Source organism: Glandiceps talaboti, chromosome 11 (genome assembly GCF_964340395.1).
Source record: "Glandiceps talaboti chromosome 11, keGlaTala1.1, whole genome shotgun sequence".
Classification (NCBI taxonomy): Eukaryota; Metazoa; Hemichordata; class Enteropneusta; family Spengelidae; genus Glandiceps; species Glandiceps talaboti.
Genome location: NC_135559.1, coordinates 20,848,156 through 20,869,842, shown reverse-complemented (window position 1 = coordinate 20,869,842; position 21,687 = coordinate 20,848,156). Strand labels below are relative to the sequence as shown.

Genomic DNA, 21,687 nt, shown 5'->3' with positions numbered 1-21,687 from the left:
TAAACACCTATTGTATTTATCTATTTTTTGTTATTTCTAACTTTTTTTCACATGACTGCAATGTATGTATGTATGTATGTATGTATGTATGTATGTATGTATGTATGTATGTATGTGTGTACATTTGTATGTATGTATGTATGTAGTAAGAAATGCATATGAAACTTGTAAGTCAGTCCGTATAAATAGTGGTAAAGTCCGACATTAAGAATAAAAATTCTTTTTCAAGGTATGTATGTATGTATGTATGTATGTATGTATGTATGTATGTATGTATGTATGTATGTATGTATGTGTGTACAAAGGGTAGTTTGTCCTGCTGAGTTCACAAAAGTGGCCATTTAATGAACATCAGTTGCCATGGTAACCAAAATAACCATATTATGTGAATTTTTGAAAAGTTAGACATAAAACACTTAAAAATTAAAATTTAGGAAAAAACATCATTGCTGTTGGCATGTACTAGTTAGTCCATGAGCCAGACCCTGATTTTTAGCCAATTGGTACCAAAATGAGGTACTAAATGAAACATTGCTTTTCTAAAACCCAATTTTTCTCTAGATTTCAAAAATGCTTGGTGGACATCTGTGTCTGTAAGCTCTCTAGTAGTAATCTTCGTCTCTATGACACTGGCTATAGTTTATATCGCACTGAGTTACAACCATCGCCCTTTTCAGTTCAGTTGATTATGTGTGATCTCTTTATAGCCCTTTTATGTTGAAGGCGTAACAAGCACGATAGATTTGACCATTAAAATTCTAGAAACCATACTTTAATATCAACAATTCATGTAACTTTACATATTTACATGATGCCTTTTTTCAAATGAAAACACAGACATTACAGCTACTTTGTTGCGTTTGCATCTACCATTTTATGGAGACTACAAACACGTACATGACAACACAACAATTTGGAAACGCTGCCGAAACTGCATCATTTTCAAGAAAAAAAAATTAAATTCGTTTTCATTCGAAAACTAAGTTCGTGGGCGAAAGCGGAGACTTGTAAATGACCGAAAACGCAACAAATTCAAAAACGTACAAATTCGACGTCAGGAATGATCCCATTGGTGACTTCAATATTTTCTATAACACAAGGGTATTCGTTTGTGTGAAATAGTGACCTGGTGAGTCCTTCAAGTTGTGTTCAGCCTTGTGAGACTACTAAAGCTAGTAACTGGGAATGTTTTTAATGGGGACATTTTCCTTTACAAAAGTGTTCAAACTGAATAACAACCCAAAGATCTCCCAAGGGACTGTGCCAGTGTACGTGTTTTCGTGTAAACGGTGAAAAATGATCGTCAGTCGGTTTACTATATCTTTTAAACACATAAAAATACTGTCATATTAAAATAAATATGATATTGTTGATTTGTTAACGTTTTATTCGAAAACATCAAAACTAAAACTGACATACAAGCACAAAAATATCTCTAGGGACTTGTGCAAGTCTAGAGGTTTCCATGTAAACAGAAAAAAAAAACCTATCAATTTTATTGGTCTATGTCGGTTTATTATATCGTGTAAACACATAAAAACGAATATGATATTGATTTTTAACGTCTTTAGTCAGCAATATTTGACTGACAGGTATAATAGCCATCGATTATACAATGTAACAAAGTTTAATGAAAAGAATAGACTTTTCCGATTTGTTGCGTACTGTACCGGTGAGTGCCCTGCTGAACCTATCATTGAGCTATCGATTGCATGATTTTAAGTCGAGGTTGAATTCACAATTTACATTCCCACGGAGGTTTGTTATTCACGATTCGCTCATTTAATTTCTAAGCATTCACCATTCACGTTCGAAAATAACGATTATTCACCAATAACGCAATATCAGTAATAATATGTCGTAAAAATCCGTACTAGACAAAGTGAATTCCATCTACACAACTAGGTTCAGTATTTTATCACAAAATCTTCAAAGTAAAGTGTACACATACATTTGAGTACAAGTTGACATGATCGTTGATTCCATACTATATATTATTGTTTTGACTGGGATTTTATCCAACAAAAGTCAAAGTGTCCAACTCAACTGACAACACGATGTGCGTATATGTGTACGTACGTATTTCCGGGTCCCAGTGCAAGACTCATGACAATTTCAATCGTCATTGACACGGAATATATATAGTTGGGGATATGTGGCAGTCACGGTATCATCGATTGTTACAGGAATATTGATATTATTAATATTATGCAGAATTTCTCAGTCGTGAGGCTTACTGACAAGTGTACATGTGATATAAATGGCGACTGTTATACTGTGCGCAGGCGCAGGGCAACTGACATTACTATAAATGTAATACAATGTAGCAATAGCTTTTACGCGAATCACATGCACTGCATTTATGTGTGTATGCAGCGGTGGGGTACACACACACATCATATACAAGCAAGATAGACACTGATAGCAACTCACTAGCCTATTGTTTACATGACTTTTGCCATACGTCTAGGATAAATAAATAAATAAATAAATAAATAAATAAATAAATAAATAAATAAATAAAACACAAATTTGCACTGTAAGACATGCCTAGGCATTTTCAAATTTTATTTTACAAGACAAAAATAGTCGTATAAGATATACGGCACCATGACACACTGTGTAAGCACAGGCTGGTTGTTTTTTGAAAGATGATGAAACTGCTTTGTGTCACTGTGTGGATGGTAATGAACCTAATCAATATAAAATGAAATAATTAAAAAGTGAGTGCATAGTTTTCAACAGAGGTAGTAATCCAACAAAATTTTTCCGACGTCTTTGCTATTTGTGAGGCTGGCTAGCCACTTCGTTATAACACTGTGAGTAATCATAGACTGTACTGCGACGACACATGATACTTCTAGATCAAAGGGGGAGCTAGCGTTCGTTCGATACTGACGTGGCCATTGAAAACCAGACTGCCGTATTTTTCTTAAAAGAAGCAAATCAAAGAGATGTAGCAATTTGAACCATGGATTTTGGAGTACATACATGTACACAGGCACAGGCACCCCATTGATCAAAATGTAAATCAGCATGGACGTGATTTTCATGAATTTTTATTAGATTCTAAGTTTTGCATACTGAATGGTCGCTGTAATGTTCCTAATGACAACTTCACTTCAATTTCAAGTAGAGGTACTGCTGTTGTTGATTATATATGTGTATCACATGATCAAGTACGCTACTGTAAAAATGTCAATGTTATTACCATGCAGAATGTTATTGATAATTATAATTTGCAATACTTGTTAAATGACAGATGTAAAATTCCAGATCACTCAATCATTTGTTTTGATTTTTATCCATTGAATTATTGTATATGAACCGCAACCATGGACAGCAACCGTTGAATGCAGAATCAAATGTTCGGTACCGTTTAAAGCAGATGCCGTTGAACTTTTTATCCTCTGAGATATCGAGAAACGCTATTCTAGAAATAATTTCGAATATTGAAAGCTGTCGTGAGGTCCAGTCCGAAATTGATGACATTTATGATAGTCTATGTGACTGTATAACTAAAGAAATGGATGAAACGATTCCAAAATATGATTGTTCTAATCGTACGCGAAAGAAATTTCGAAGTCATAAACCATACTGGAACGCAGAGTTGTCTACTTTATGGAATGATATGAAGGAAAGGGAAAAGGTGTTCGTACGGTACAGGGGTCAAGCGTCAGGTAAACGAAGACTGCACGCGGATTTTAAGAAAGCGCGGTGTCTATTCGACAAAAGACTGCGATTTCATGAAAGACAGTATAGGAGTTCGGTAGTTGATGACATTGAAGCGTCATGTCTTCACGATCCTCGTCAATTTTGGGATAAATTAAAACGACTCGGACAAACGAAAAGTAAACCAATTCCGATGGAAGTATATGATGATCTGGGAAATATTTCATGTTCAACCAAGGACGTTCTCAACATTTGGCGCCAAGAATATTCCACATTGTATAAAAACCCTATTAATGCTAATTTTGACGATAACTTTTTTGAGAGAATGAATGATCATAAACAAGTGTTAGAAGGACATATGGATGATCCATTATATGAATGCAACTATTTATTGAATAGGAATTTTACTTTAGAAGACGTTAGAAAAGTAGTTATGAAGGCAAAGAAGGGTAAAACAGTAGGAGTTGACAAAATTCCTTACGAAGTGTTGCAGAATGATGAGGCCATTTCTGTTCTACATCAACTTTTTCAATTGTGTTTTGACTCTGGTAAGATCCCTGATGTGTGGAGAAGGGCCATTATTTCACCCATTCCAAAAGATACAACAAAGGATAACAGAATCCCACTAAATTACAGAGGTATTAGTCTACAATCTCCTGTAGCTAAGTTGTATAGCGCCTTGTTAAATTCGCGATTGCTATGCTATCTCGAAGACAATAATATCCTGGTTGATGAACAAAATGGATTTCGAAGAAATAGATCATGTCAAGATCATATCTTTGTTCTGTCATCAATCTTAAGGAATAGATTAGTCAATGGTTTATCTACATTTGTTACTTTTATCGATTTAAAGAAAGCTTTTGATTATGTAAACAGGGACTCTTTAATGTATAAACTGTTAGTAAACGGAGTTGATGGTAAGATGTACAACAGTATCAAAGCTATGTATCACAATACTAATGCTTGTGTAAAAATCAACTCTTTATACACGGATTGGTTTGAAACGAATATTGGAGTTCGTCAGGGTGATAACTTGTCCCCCACTTTGTTTAGTTTATTTATAAATGACTTGGCAACTCAGTGACTTGAAATCAATGCAGAAAGGTGTCAAGATTGGTGAAGATTATGTGCCGTTGCTGCTTTATGCTGACGACATTGCGTTGATATCAGACAACGAAGTAGATATGCAGTCAATGCTTGATTTTGTCTATGATTGGTGCTGTAAGTGGAGGTTATCTGTAAATGATGTAAAATCGAAAGTGGTTCATTTTCGTAAAAAGAGTCATGTAAGAAGTGGTTTTGAATTTCATATTGGTAGAAATATTTTGCATTATGTAGATCAATATAAGTACCTAGGAGTAACACTGAATGAACACTTGGATTTTTCGATTACATCATCTAGTCTTGCGGATTCTGCCAGTAGAGCCCTTGGTGCTGTAAACTCGAAGTTTAAAGTACTTAAGAATATGGGTTTAGTAGCTATTCCAAGCTTTTTGATACATGTGTATCCCCTATACTTGATTACTGTTCAGCGGTTTGGGGTTTTGGAAAACATGAAAGATGTATGTGATACGATACAAAACCGAGCCTTGCGATATTTTCTCGGTGTTAATAGGTTTACCCCAATACATGCATTGACTGGCGATACTGGTTGGCATTCGTGTAGAGTTCGTAGACACATTTCGATGATTAGATACTGGAATCACTTACTTCAACTTGATGAAAATAGGCTGACCAAGAAAATATTTTTGTGGGATTTTAGTCTCGGAAATTCTAACTGGTCTTCAGAATTAGGCACTATATTTGATGATTTAAATATAGATACTGAAACTGATTTTCTGTTGCCAATTGATCTAAAAAATGTAGAACGTAAACTAAGAATTAATTTAGAGCAAGCTTGGTCAGAAACGGTGCATCATAAACCAAAATTAAGAACATATAGAATTTTCAAAACTAGTTACGGTGTTGAACCCTATGTGTCCATGAATTTATCACGAAGTCAACGTTCTTTCATGGCTCAGTTCAGATCAGGTGTATTGCCCCTTCGTATAGAAACTGGACGATTCAGAGGGGAACCGATATCTGAAAGAGTTTGCACCCTCTGCCATGACGATGTCGTCGAAAATGAAGTTCATTTTCTTTTGCACTGTAGTTTTTACAATGACCTTCGGGTTTCCTTTTTTGATTTTGGAGATGAGTACACTGACTTACCTGAAAACGAAAAACTAAGGTACTTGGTAGCAAAAAAAGTGCGGAAAATGACAAGATTTATTGAGAAAGCATTTTTAAGGAGAAGGGACAACTTGTACATTAATTCATAACTCTTATTTTTGCCTTGTAAATGATATTTTCATTATTGTAAAAAAGGTCCTCAATCTGTTCTAATTATGTTTTTTTTTTCACTTTAGGTGACATATAAGCCTATTTGGCTGGGAGGTTGTGTAATGTAAATTGTTTTTTTGCGGTAGTCTGTTTACCTCATGTCACTTTAATAAATGATTCTACTACTACACATAAAAACGGACATTTCCGGATCCGAGACTTATTCTAGCTCATCCTTATGATCAGTGGACTCGCCCACATGTTATTACATTGCCTCGTGTGTTGTCTTATCGTGAAGCCCTTTCTCATCCGATATGTAAGTTCGCGAGTACGAAAATATCAAATCATTTTAGATTAGAATTCAATAATTGGGAATTAGAATGTTTCATTTTGTTCATTTCAGTGACATTTGATATTTAGAAAGGAGTCTGCCTGAAATTCGGGCATCTGATTGGCCAAGTGGGTCTAGCCGTAGTAAAACAGTTTCTGTTGATCGAAGGCTAAAATGTCATAACATTGTTACAATATTATTTTATGGTATAAAATATACACAAGACCCTCGTGTACATCGCGTGAATGTTACGAAGTATCTGCGTTTCTGACCAAAAAAGTGGGTACGACAAAAAGTATAACGTTGTGACGCAAGAGTCGCTTCGAATCCACCGTACAACTTCAAGGGGTAATGATCGAACTGGTAGACCACCGATTAACACATCAAACAATAGGAGTTTCTAATGTTTTTGTTTCATTGTCTGTGGTGTAAACGTAAACTTCTCCATAGATAAAGGATACATATGTATCCTTTATCTATGACTTCTCCAAGTCGTGTATCAATCGACCAGATCGCGGTAAAACTTCGAGCAATCTTGCTTCAGAATAGGGCGACATCATGAAATAAAAGACAAGTTACATGTACATGTAGTGAAAATTGCAAAAAAGTCGGAATGATCGTCCGTACTCATGGACTAAGGTTCTACTTCAACTTCAAGTTGACCTATAAACACGGCACGTGTCAGTGGTTTTCATCATTACTTGGTTTAGTAACAGGAGATACTACGTAGAAAACTGAAAAAATACCGTAATTTGTTTTACGAATGTGGCCGTAATGTTTCGATCGTGGGAAAGCACTGTCTCAAAACTGCGTATTCTAACCCATAACCATTGTTTACCACATGGGGCGAAACGACCAAACCTATGCATCCATGGCCAGAAGTCAGATATTTTGCACGAAATACATTTTTTACATTTAACTCATGCACGTTCTACATTTTTTAAAGAGAAGTTGGAAATCATTAAATGCAAGCTACCCGGACCATCGCCGAGAAAAAGAATGTATTTCCTGCAAATCTAGAATGTATTAAATGCATTAAATGTATTAAATGTATTAAATGCATTAAATGTATTAAATGTATTAAATGTATTAAATGCAAGCTACCCGGACCATCGCCGAGGAATAGAATGTATTTCGTGCAAATCTAGAATGTATTAAATGCATTAAATGTATTAAATGTATTAAATGTATTAAATGCAAGCTACCCGGACCATCGCCGAGGAATAGAATGTATTTCGTGCAGTACTGGCCATAGCTCAACCTATGGGGCGAAACGACCAAGCCACTGGGGCGAAACGACTAAGTAGGTGCGAACTGGCAATGGGGCGAACTGGTTATGGGGCGAAACGACCAGACACCGTTTCGTTTTATCAAAGAGGAGAGATTTCCGCGCGTGCATGATAATTTGTTTGTCTTCATCTGATATGGTGGTGTATTGGCCGGCAAATTTGAGGGATTCTAATAACAATTGCTCGGTTATGGATGGGTAGAAGTCGCATATGTCGAAGCAGGCGAAAGTGTGTTTGTTTTTGTCCTCTAAGTTCTTGAACCATTCGATGACTGACATAGATTTTTTCCATTGGTTGACGGCGACTATTGGTCTTATGTTTTGGAGGATGGTGTCAAGTATTTTTTTGCTAACAATGCCTATTTTGCTTTTTGCAGGGTTGATCAGTCTGCAAGGTAAACTGTGTTCGAAATTGTCTTTATGGTCTTTTAACGTTATAAAAGCTTCTTTCTTGGCGAGTATTTCAGTCCTATCATCTAAATTGAGTTTTTGTGCTATACTTTTTGCTTCTGCATTAAAAATGTTGTAGGCTCTATCGCTGGCGGGTTTGTAGTGTTTGGTTATATTATCTCTAAAAACTAAACCTGTTAACTAACGGAACATCAAAGCCCAACATGTCGCAACCCGCCAACACCTACTTGTCCGCACCCAATAACTCACACAATAACAACAACCCACCAACACAGACAATAGTGATGATATTTCTATTGTCTGCACTCTATATAAACACACACCCAGAGAGTAGAAACCAGCAGTTGTCTGATGATCGCGCAATGCGTGAAACTCCGAGTTACAACCAAGAAAGATTTCCAGTACTACCAAAACTATTGCGCTCTGCCACTGCGGTATAGAGCACTGTCTTAGCAGATTGATACTCACCGAGTTATATATATATATAAGGAATGATGCCTGTACATCCAAGCACTATAAAGATAGCTACTCCTACTTTATTGACATCCCACAAAAAAACTACAGATCACACAGAAATGAAGATTTTCCTACGTTCCATACATATTGGCTCCAATTTGATATTGAACTTCATTTGATTGGTCAATTAGGAATATATACATGTAGGATTGGTTAGTAGAGATTGTTTAGACTTGAGATTAACTAATTTGACGTAACTTGATTGGTTATGTAAATTGCAGTCAGGATCCTACATTTGACTCAACCTCAGTGTATATTCAAGCTCAGTGTATATTTCATTCCCGATAATTAATTACAAAAGTTTTTAAGCAGGACTAAAGTCAAGATACATAATTATGTAAAAAAAACAACAACACGAAAATGGTATATTTCTCAAGGTCTAAAAGCTCTACTGGCAACTCACTGAATACATACTGTTTCAGTCAAAATATGATCTCCTCGCGCCGCATTTTGAGGCTTTATATGAATAGTGTTAAAAGGAATTTTGACAATGCTTCTCCTGCTGTTGCTTCTAGATAGTATATGTTGTGTCCATCAATTTTAGTCTATTAAAGGACGTTGTTTTCATATTTTATTTCTTACTACAGATAGTTCGGACGGATTATGGACGAGAAATCATTCATCTTTCTGATTAGTTACATTTCTTTAATTTTTGTTGGGAACTTTTGTGTGGGGGTGAATGCCAACCCTTTACCAAGTGCTTTTATTTTATATTAAAGCTATTTCATTATTGGTAAGACGACATGTTATTGACAATTTGAATATTCATGGTACAGATTGAGTTAAATTGTCAGTATTTTCAAATTCCTTGGTATTCATGATCTTTCACATCAACTGTCTTGACAAACACATACTGAACACCTCGTAAAGAAAGCACAACAGCGTCTTTATTTTCTGAGACGTTTAAAGACATTTGAAATGAGTCGTAGTTTTTAAAAATGTTTTTGTGATGGAAATTGCTCCCAACAATTTTCTTGTTTAATATGCCGACATGTACAAACCTAAACACAATCACCATTTACAGAAATCCATTCTGGTTTGAGATTACATGACAGCGATGTGTTGCACGCTTAATATCACGTTGTTGTGGAACTGTCAAGCCTTTCCCAGTCAGTCTATAAGCTATATATCCTGGACTCACCAAGGTCCTACAAACATAGCATATGAGGGCTTCATGGGAGTAATATTAGTCTCCTACTGTTCGGGTCATTAGGCTGGAATCAGATATTACTGGGCTGGAGAGAACTAATTTTGGTCAAAATAAAATTTCGCAGCCCCCCCCCCCCTTCGCGCTCTAAAAAAATGTCATGTTCCCCCGAAATAAACCCAAGAATTTTCGTAGCCCCCCCCCCTACCCAGCTGCACATGTTTTAATATGTAATTATACATTACCCCAACCCCTCCACTTCAGAGATGTACAGTATGGTACACTACATGACACACTGTAAACTAATAGTGGAAATCAACACCAGCGTCCATACATAACATGCCGAGAGATTTCTTTACAAATAGATGTGGGTTTTATGAAAAAGGTATGTCATTGGGCTGTAACATGTACTTGTAAAAACATAGCCAGCAAAGTTTAATTCTGGGCAGAAACGGCATCCCCCATGACAGCTAGTGGGGAGGGCGTGTCCCCCTCCCACGGTCGGCAAATTTTAGTGGCATAAAATTTCAAACGATACACATTATCGGAAGCCATTGATTACTTGAAAATTGTCTACAATACCCAAATTGTACTCTCAATATATTATTATACAACTGTATGGATATATGGATATATTACCTACACTTTAAGTTATACAGATATTTTGGCAGACAAACACATTCGCTTGGTCATTGACTGCCTCATAATTAAATGTATGGTAGGTAAGTGAAGTGCAAAGTACAAAATAAACGACTGCTTCTGAGGTTTGAATTTTCAAAAAAGTCTCCTCAGAGAGAGATAAGGAGAGAGAGAGAGAGAGAGAGAGAGAGAGAGAGAGAGAGAGAGAGAGAGAGAGAGACAGAGAGACAGACAGACAGACAGACAGACAGACAGAGGGAGAGGGAGAGACAGACAGAGATCTACAGACAGACAGACACACAGACACACAGACAGACACACACACACACACACACACACACACACACACACACAGATATATTCTACAAAATATAGTAAGCTCAAAACTCAAATGACCAAACACAATTTTATAGATTGTATCCACTTACCAGATGTTACTTGGTTGAATGTGACTCTTTCAAATATGTCTGATCATGAAATCGTAATGTTTCTGTTGTACATATACAAAATATTTATATTATAAGAGTGTACCACAATAGTCCAGTCGCTATAGGTAGATAGGGCTTAGTTTTCTATGATCTCTCTCTCCAACGTATAGTCAAATGCCCTTTATGAAGCATAACATTCTGTTCTTATCACCAACAGTGAAAGTGTAATGCTATCGGAGCATTGATATAAACATGATGATGTTATTGTGTCCTCACATGACTTACTTTCAAAGTGGAATACTGACAATGGAGGGGTGTATGTACTACAGTTATGGTGATACAAGTAATTGCCCATAGCAACTATTATTGATATCATCCTATGGAAGTATACACTCCGTAAGCAAATTTACTTCTTCAAAAATTGACATAGAGAGTAAGCTTTCCAGAGTCTACGGTTACAACTAGTGTAGCTGTAAACATTTTATCGTTACACAAATGCATGGCCATGGCAGTACAAACAGTGAATGAAATAGCTGTAAAAAATTCAATTTGTACCCAAAACAAAATGATGTTTTCAACGTATCACGTCAGATCAGAAAACTGCTTTGGAAATCAGCGCCCCTAGTGGCGAAACTATACAATCTTTTTTCTTTCTACTAAACAGCATATGTTTGCGTTGGATGCAAATGTTATTCCACGAAGAAATATATACATTTTAAAGTTATTTTCATTTTATGTGATCTTACCTAGAATGTTTTTAAAACCAGACTCAGTATTGTTTGTACTTAATTTCGTACAAATAGTATGGTTATTATTTACATTTTTAAGTCAACTTTTTAAAATGTTTTGAATTGTCATGGCTGCATGTATAATCCGGTTTTTAAGGAGGACTGAGTTTAGAAATAATCGGACATTTTATTCCATTCTGCCATACATACAGTTTTCTGCATTCTAATCACACAAGTGTACTCATACGAAAGACCACGTGGTAAACGGGATTGGAGGATCGAGAAACACATTTGCACTGCCTGTTTACATCTTCGGCAGCAGGAGAAACGGCACTTGATGATGTCCAACTGACCCTACAACGACAATGGTTTCGGGGGACAGCAAGCTGACAAATCAAACTTAAACTTTAATAAAGACGTATTACTACTTTCTAGTGACAATGGGAGACAGACTACCAGTGTTCATCTGAGAGAGACAGATCTAGACTACCAGTGCTCGAACATATGTCAAGCAGCCATATTAGGGCACACATATTTAATGTTTGTTCCTTTGCATGTAATGCAGTAAATTTACAGAATCAGGGCTTTATAAAAGACACGAATGTTCAATGTCTAAATTTGTAAAGTAGTGAGGAATTAGTTGAGGCGAATGACTTGTTAGTTGAGGAAATAATTATGCAAAGAGTGAAAGTGAAGTTGAGTTTGAAGTAGCTGAAGAAGAATATGAAGCGGCTGAAGAAAGTTTGATCGAGATTTAAGATGTCTGAATTCGCGACAGAATGAAAATGACAATGACAATATTTTTTTACATAGTTATAGTGATGGTGAGTCTGGAACTGAATGCCTCCCGTAAGAGAAAAAAACATAGATTTTTGGGCCTACACACATCGTTGGAATGTAAAATTCTGAACTACAGCTATCATACATGATGTACCATCAATACATATACATATATACTAAATTATCTGGACTTTAAAGCTTGCATTCTACAGACATTGCCTAATTTAAGGATGATAATTTATGCAAATTACACACCCTAATTAAAAACTACGTAAACAATTACATGAACATCTATAATTGGCTACCAATATCCTGGTTAATTTTATTATCCTTGTTACATCTTCGCTGAAATAGTTGGTTCGGTCAGGTGCAGACTTTAAACGTCCACAACTTTCTGTAAGGAAAGAGTTCTAGCTCTTTGATAATGATCCATATATCTTTTTTCTACTATGCATACAAGAGAAATGAAGATGCCTTGGTGTTTCACTCATGACACATGGTTTCACAGCCACACACCTCAGATCTAGTATTGGTCTGAGCACACACACAACTTCAGCTCAAAAAAAATCGAGAAAAACCGAACGTACTAGCTAGGTCAAACTAACACCCACGCTCTATTATTCGATAGATTATTCTCGGGTCACAATGTGTCACGTGATCGAGGTCAACAAGTTAACACTTGGGTCAAATGTTGGTGTTACACAACAAGAAGCATGGCATCCCTCGAATACATGTAACTTCTCACCTTACTGCATGCTGAAGAAGAGTACACTATCGCAAAGCTTTGTTAGAGGACATACTGCATGGTGAGATCAAAATTGACAACCTTTCTGACTGTATAGCGTCACAAGACAAGACAAGATTAACAACCACTGCCATCAGGACTATCTCGCAAACTCTAATCACATACATACTCTAGTAAGTGAAAGCAAGCAAGCAAGTAACGTAAGTGAACATGAACGTATATGAGAGTCTGTACAATAAGGACAGTGTTATCTTTGTTTAGACACCATATGCTTGGAAATTATAGAAATGGAAGACGAACTTAATACATCAATTTGTCACTTCATACATGTATCTGTTTGCACATGGACTGTCGACAGTTGTTCATGCCTTTTTTGCTACGTTTCATCTAAAACCAAAGTCGTCGGATGGCTCACTGAATACCAATGCGTACTCGGTACTGATACTGAACTGTTCCGTCAATCAGTACACGGTTATACTATAGTCTTGCTCCGGATCGGAGCGAGGCGACGACTTTAGTTTTACATAAAAAGTAGCAAAAAAGGCACGAACGACTGTCGACAAGTGTAGTCCACTTGTATCTTCTGCCAAAAGTATACATATGCATAATTTGTATTGACATTACTTTTACAGAAGTAGCAATGCCAGGGCGCAGAGTGTCAAAGAGAAAACGAACAAGAAACCTTAAAGAAGATGTTTCAAGTCCAAGTGAAATTCAACCTAAGAAGAAAGCAATTTTAAACAACAACAATAACAACAACTCCAAATGTGACAAAGAAAACAGTCAACTCGAATTCCTACCTAGGGTATGTAAATTCCATTGAATTGTAAAGATACCTTGACTTTCAAAAATTATGCATGAGGATCGAGGTTTAATTATATTATTCCCAATTTTCATTCACAGTTGGAAAATGCTTGTGACCTAAAGGGTTTATCGCTACTTATTTCACAACTTTAGCAACTACTCAGTTGTGTATTATTGATTTGTAGTGACAAGGCCCCTTAGGTCACTCATATTTGCCTCGCCTGAATGAAGAAACATATTGAGGAAGTACTTAGTATTAAATACACGCACACATTTTATTTATTATTTAATCATGGCATCTTTAATCTAACTACAGAGGGTAGCCATTATAGCTATATGCCGGTTAGACAGTTAGACAAGAATTTATCAGTATCATTTTCATTAAAGTTATGGTGCATGATCAGGTGAACTGTTAAGCTATTTTACTCTCCATGTGTCATGACCCCATTCTTGATACATGGAGGAAAACCTGGGAGAAAAAAAACATACATCGTAGAGTAAAACTTTTGTTAATTTCTGTTCATACAGAAGACAAGATATAAATAATTGGTGACTAAGTTGTGAGAGTATAAATAACGCTGTCAATCAAGTCGTCACAGACAAAGAAGGAAATTATCAAAATTGGTAGAATGTGAGAAAGATTGGTATTTTAGAACATTTTTAACTCTAAAGGAAGATGGTTATTTCTTTGCTATCATATTCACAAACAGAAACAAAAGTCATGCATGTTAACTCATATTAACTATTCAGATATCTTTAAGATAATGACAATAAATCTAATACCACATATTTAGACATTTTTAATGATAGAAATTCTACGTTTGTTAGGATATCTTTGAAAATTGATTGACAACCGTTGTAATCATCTAGGCTACATAAAGTCTAGATTAAATTGTAATATTTAATTGGTGCAACAAATAAAAGAACCAAGTAAAGCTCTGTACTACTATGTTATGACGGGAAGATGATTTCTGTCCCTTGTTTTTCATGATTTTGGCAAACAGTGCCCCTAAGTACCATGGTGTCAATACACACCTCACAATAAAGCTAAATGTTCATGTACTACATTACGTGAATTGTTTCTTTTGTTTTTGAAATATCTAAGAATGGAAGCCATTCCTCTATGAAGTAGTACTATGTATTATTAATGTGTTATTAATTTGAGACATACAAATACAGAAATATTCTACTGACTAAGTACTTGTGACTCCTCAATGTTAAATCTTGTTCCTGGTCCCTAAAATAAGTCTTGGGTTTCTCTGTCATAATTTCTAGTGAATCACCAGTCTTTTATTTCTCAATTTGTTGGCACAGTGTTCAGTAGCCATATTGGATTCAGTAGCCATATTGGATTCAGTAGCCATATTGGATTCAGTAGCCATATTGGATTCTGTAGCCATATTGGATTCAGTAGCCATATTGGATTCTAAAATGGCTGAATTGTGATATCATTTTGACCTACATTTGTATATTTCACAAGGTTATACGGTGACCTTCCATTTTCAATGAGAACACAAGAGGTATGTGTTTTCTTAGAACAAAGTATTCACTTGTAAGCATCAAAGTTTCAAATTTTAATTTCTGAGGCGTACAGTACTACTACGTTTATAAGCAACTTTGCCAGTGCTGATCACATCAGTATGAGAAATAAACACACCAAAGTGATTATACAATATTGAACACCCAAAGTTACTATATGGATGAGGATTGGGTATTCATTTTGGATTTTTTTAAATGTATAATACAATTTTATTATGGCTTCCAAATTGAAAAATCAATGTGAAATAACATATGCCAAGTCCTTGTTTGGATCTCAATAAATTGCCATAGATTAATAAATGTGTAAAATATTGTATGTATAATAATATCTAACTTTTTACACACTTTTTAGCTTTTTACAATGTATTGAGTTAAAAACATAGACTTGGTCAGTGTTGTCTCACACTGATTTTTCAAGTAGGAAGCCATAATAAAATTGTTTTATAAATAAAAAATAAAAAATAAATACCCAATGCTCATCCATATGGCCACTTTAACATGATCTGATCAGCCACAGAAAAGTCCAAAAGTAATTAATTTGATGTACCTCTTTACAGGTTCCAAATGGTCCAACAAAGTGTCCTGATATCCAGGTATTACCACCTATAGGTTTACACAGCCATAATCTACTTCACCATATGTACAACACAGCTTTGGGGTCATGTACTCAAGATAGTTTAAAACAGGTAATGAAATTTTACCATTAACTTAAAAAGACCTCCTGTTTTTGATGCATCAGAGTAAGAATTGTATCAGTTGCCACAAAATACAGCACATTTCAGTTACCAATTCTGCAATCATTGCCAAAAGAAGTGTCACAAAAGAGTGCCCCATGTCAGAAAAAATGAGGACTAAATAAAATCACATGAGAGTACGTATGGCATACAGTCATCAAAATGTGACTAAGCCAACTCCAGAAATTCATTAGTCTGAAACAAAGTCAACAGAATTATTTAACTGAATCATATGCCATCGACCTTTGCTGTGAAACACAAGGAAATGTTTTGGCTTTTTTCAAATCAGGCTTATATATAGTCTTCAATGATTGGCAGGGTTCTGGTTAGTCTTGCTGCTAGATGTTCGGGCTTTCTTTCGATACTATAAGCGAATGAAGTTCGCAGTGAGGGCTTGCCCGAACATGTTCAGTCGTGTGTTGTATTGTATCGGAAGAACATCCGAGGTCTCGCAGATAGACTAGGTTCTGGTCCAAATGCTGCTTCTGAACAGCACCCCTAGTGGCCAAATTGTACAATCTTTTGTTTTTCTAAGAACTGCAATTTGGTACATGTACATCATATATCATTGGATGAGGTAAAATATGAAAATGTGCATCATGGTGTTCATAACCATACCCTGATATGACAGTGGCTCATTTCTCAACAATCTACAACTATTTCTGGGAAATTATCAGCATGTTCTTGACAACTGAAATTTACACTGTTATGTTTAAAGGGGCATAAACTGAAGTTGATATGTTTTGGGATGTAATTTGTTCTGCATATCTAAAGGTACTCACAGTATTCTAGTTATCAAAAAAATGTACAGGAATTCACTGCTTTACAATCAACAGTTCTACCAATGCCAGAACACAAATTTTAATGTCATAGAAGGCATGCAACATTTACTAGAATAGTATTATCAAAATGTTTTTTAAAAAGTATTTTCACTTGAGGTTATAAACTTAGCCTCCCTTGTGGTACTTTAAGATAATGCCTTATACATTACCTTAACATTATAGTAGTGTAAATTTAAAGTGATGGCATTATAAAATATATATTTTGTACATTTAGATGTAGAACATACTTTGCTTGTCTAATATGTATGTTTGTTTAGTTTTAAATGAAAATTGTTTGTATGTATTCCTTTCAGTGTTTATCACAGTCTTATATTCGCATTATGTCAAACTCACGACTGTTTAGAACAGCGAGTCCATTTGATAGAAGAGTGACAGTGTTAGAATGGCATCCAACTGAACCAACCACACTAGCTGCAGGATCCAAAGGTGGAGATGTTATTCTATGGGACTATGAAAAGCTAAACAAACAAGAATTCATTTCAGGGGTAAGTTTAAGTCAAAGAGATAACCTTTATATTTTTCAGTTCATTTTGTTATAAAGAGGTACTCCATCAGTTGACTCAAATGTATTCATCATATACCCTGAAGGTACTAGAATATCAGAGTGACTCTAGAGTTGGCAGCAATATAATTTTTAGCACAACTGACAAGTGTCTAGTTGGAAAATTGTTCAAATCAAAATGTTCTTATCGCCAGTGTGTGATATACGATACGATTTGTTTATTACCATATATAAGATTGTTTACAGTTTGCACAATAAAGTAAATACAGGTTGATAATTTGGTAATGGGAGTCAGAAAAATAGCATAATGCTAGTCGAGTCTGACACCGTAGACACTGGAATGTTACAACGTTACTAAAGCAAAGCAACTAGAGGGCAGTGTACACGTAAAGAAAATATCAGATACAAATAACATAAATACAAATAAATAATTGAATACAAAATGTACAATTAGTGAACATAGTCTGTAATGAGTGTGTTTTTTAGTGAATCACGAAATGAAATTCTAGATGGTTGTGATCTAATACTAGGTGGTAGACTGTTCCAAAAGGCCGTACCTGTGAAACATATTGCAAACTTGCCTATGGACGTGATTACTTTAGGTAGAAGGAGATTTCCCCTACCCTTGAACCTAGTACTATATTCATGAACTGGTGGAGTGCAATAATCTGTAAAACGGTGAGGTAACCTGTTGGTTAATAAATCATACATGAAAGTACAAAGTTGGAGTTTATGTAATTTGAATATATCAAGAATTTGAAGTTCACTAAATAAATTGTTAGAATGTGCAGAGATACAACTAAAAGTAATAGCTCTGACTGCCATTTTTTGAGACTTGTGAATACATGTCAGATGTGATGAATATGTAGATCCCCATACTTCAACACCATAGGTGATGTGTGGTTGGATAAAAGATTTGTATATCAGAATAAGGATATCTTTAGGTACAAAATGTCTTAATTTGAACAAAATACCAACTTTTTTCCTAACAGTGGAGTTTACCATTTGAATATGCTTTGACCAATTTAGGTGTTTATCTAAAATAACACCAACAAAAGTTGTTGACACCACTTCGTCAATAACCCTACTACTAATGTGGAGAGAACCTTCAAGGGATATTTTTCTCCTAGTATTTCTAAATAGAATGTAGTTTGTTTTGAGATGATTAATGGTAAGTTTATTTACATTGCACCACTTTAATACGTTATTCAAGTGGGCATCAACATTAGATAAATTTATATTGTAATGATTGTCAGGAAAAGTGTGAAATAGATTAGAATCATCTGCAAATAATCTGAACTGGAAAAAAATGGATGAGGAAGCAATGTTGTTGATAAATAACAAAAATAAAGTGGGACCTAAGACAGAACCTTGTGGCACTCCACATTGAATAATACGGTTAGATGATGTGTTACTACTAGCATGGATATATTGGTATCTATCATATAAATAATCAGTGAACCATTTCAAAGGCAATCCCCTAATGCCATAATGGGCCATTTTCGAAAGAAGAATTTCATGATTAATAGTATCAAAAGCCTTGGAAAAGTTGAGAAAAATGCCAAGAGTGACTCTGCCTTCATCCATCTGCTTGATAAGATAATTGACAAGGTTAATAAGGGACAATTTTGTGCTATATTTTTTGCGAAACCCATATTGATGCTCGTAAAGAATATTATTTTTTTCTATATAATGCATTAGACGATTATTTACAATGGTTTCTAATACTTTGCTTAAAAGAGGTAAAACTGATATTGGCCTGTAGTTGCCAGGGTCATCAATGGCTCCCTTTTTAAAGATGGGTGTAACTTTTGCTATTTTAAGTATTGTGGGGAAGATTCCTGAAGAAATAGATAGGTTAAAAATATAAGCTAAAGGTTTAGATATTATTGCTGCTCCATTAATAAGAAGTTTAACTGGTACATCATCATGACCACACGCCTTTTTAATGTTCAATGAATTTATGAGATTATAGATCTCAGCTTGTGTAGTGGGATTCATAAAAAATGAATTAGTTAAAGGAGTAGATAAATAGTCTTTAAAATTATGATTGCTTGAATTAATATTACTAGCCAAATTAGGACCTATTTTAACAAAGTAATCATTCAAAGCTTCAACAATATCACTGATCTCAGAGATGTGGGTATTAGAATCATTTGATACAATATGCAGACTATCAGGCAAAGTTTTCCTAGTTATTCTTCCTTGACCTCCAAGTCATATTTGAATTGCCTTTGTTGTCCATAAAAACAGTACTATAATGCAACTTTTTGGCATTCCTAATTACAGACAATAGCATATTTCTGATTTTTTTGTACACATCAACAGCTGCACCATCAAAGTTTGAATTTAAAACCTTAGAATAAAGTTTGTTTAGTTTTGATAGATTTCCTAATGGCTCTAGTGATCCATGGTTTCCTAGCCTTTTTGTTGCTGATTATTTTTGTGGTAATTGGTGCATGCTTGTTACAAATCCTACTAAAAATTAAATGAAATCTGTTATAAGCAGCGTTAACATCAGTACAATCATAGACACCTTCCCAGGATACATTTGCAAGTTCATCACAAAAGCGAGAAGGGTCATAATGATCATAATTTCGAAATGAAATTTTTTGTCTATGAGATATTCTAATAGGGTGGTTTCCTACTAAAGCAAAAATAGGGAAGTGATCTGATATATCAGTGGTTAATGTTCCAGAATAGATTTGATACTGATTTATATTAGTATAAATATGATCAATAATTGTTGCAGATGAGTCTGTCACTCTGGTTGGTGTGGAAATTAACTGATGGAAACAAAGGCACTCCATGGATGTGAGAAAGGATTCAATACTTACTGAACTAGTTCTATTATTTGCATCAACATTAAAATCACCCATTAAGACAAAGTGGGTTTTTTTCTAACTTAAATCTCCTCAGTACATTTAACAACTCCTCTTGAAATTCTACAATGTCAGTATTTGGTTTCCTATAAATAATACCAACTATAGCATTTCTATTACCAGTATGTACCTCCAACCATAGAGATTCTGAATGAATGACATTTACTTCAAGTAATTTATAATTAAGAGATGAATGTATATAAGCCCCTACCCCACCACCCCGACCTGCGTTACGACAGTTTACTTCAAATGTATATCCTTTCAAATTACAAGTACTTAAATTGGATGTACCCCAAACCTTGGAAATACCAATAACAGAAAACTTAGACTGAATTATATCTTCATATAACAATTTTAAACCTTCAAAATGTCTATTTAAAGACCTAATGTTAACATGTGAAACACAAAATGACCTGTTTGTTATTACATTATAATGGTCATCAAAACTGGTTGGTGGCAATGAAGAATAGCCTACATCAAATAAATCATTGAAATTATTGTTATTATTATCTGTAGTTTATGATAACTGTTACTAAATATGGATTATTCCAACAAAAATGTTTTGTCCAGTAAGTAGGGTTCTGCAAGTTTATGTTCAGTACCTCACCCAGTCTGTGGTACAAGTCTTTGTGTAAGAGGTGATTGAACTTCATATTTTATGTAAAACTAAGTACATGTATAGTGTTCATGAACAGCTGTAGATGGTAAAATGCGTTGTGTTCAACATCTGGAAGTGTTGTTGCAATAGGGAGATACTGGTAGCTGATGGCAGAAAGCAATGTATGGTTCGAACGTTCACAGTTTAGTGTCACATAATTCTGGATAAATCAATGGTCTTGACTGAGTATCCTTTTTCACGTATATCTTACCATTATTGGTCCACATGAACTGATATCGTGCTTGTTTTCTTTGTGTATTCACCTTTAATATACAGTAGTTGACGTGTGGCTGGTAGTAGATTCTCGTTAATATATATCTTTGCTGTGCTATCCAGACCAAAATCCTTGGCATTGGTATTCTTTAATTTCTTTCTGTTGTCATAGACTTCATTTCTTGACTTTCTTGTTGTAAACCTCACAATAATGGGTCTAGGCCGTGTCTGTGTTGTAGCTGCAGCTACGTTACCATGCTTGTTTTGAACTCCAATGCGGTGTGCAATGTCGATGTCATTTTCGTCTATTGCTGGGTTTGTTTTCTTGAAAATTGATATCACGGTACCGATAACATCTTCACCATCTTTCTCTGGTACACAGCTCACCTCAAGGTTTGTTCTGCGGTTGTACTGATTAAGGCTGGCCAGGTCATCTTCGACTATTTTCAGTTGTTGGCTCAGTTGCGTATTTTCGTGTTGTAGCTTTGTGTTGGCCCGTTCTATGG

General features: G+C 35.2%; 1 protein-coding gene across 1 annotated transcript in view; it reads left to right on the top strand.

Annotated features, from left to right (window-relative positions):
- Positions 1-3,388: 3,388 nt before the first annotated feature.
- The window catches only part of LOC144442147 (DNA damage-binding protein 2-like), a 33,828-nt gene continuing 15,529 nt past the window's right edge, over positions 3,389-21,687 (top strand). Inside the window, exons 1-6 of the mRNA XM_078131414.1 lie at positions 3,389-4,341; positions 4,754-4,893; positions 7,991-8,008; positions 13,640-13,812; positions 15,908-16,036; positions 17,220-17,411. Coding sequence (XP_077987540.1) covers positions 3,389-4,341; positions 4,754-4,893; positions 7,991-8,008; positions 13,640-13,812; positions 15,908-16,036; positions 17,220-17,411 — 1,605 coding nt within the window. The remainder of the gene's footprint in view (positions 4,342-4,753; positions 4,894-7,990; positions 8,009-13,639; positions 13,813-15,907; positions 16,037-17,219; positions 17,412-21,687) is intronic.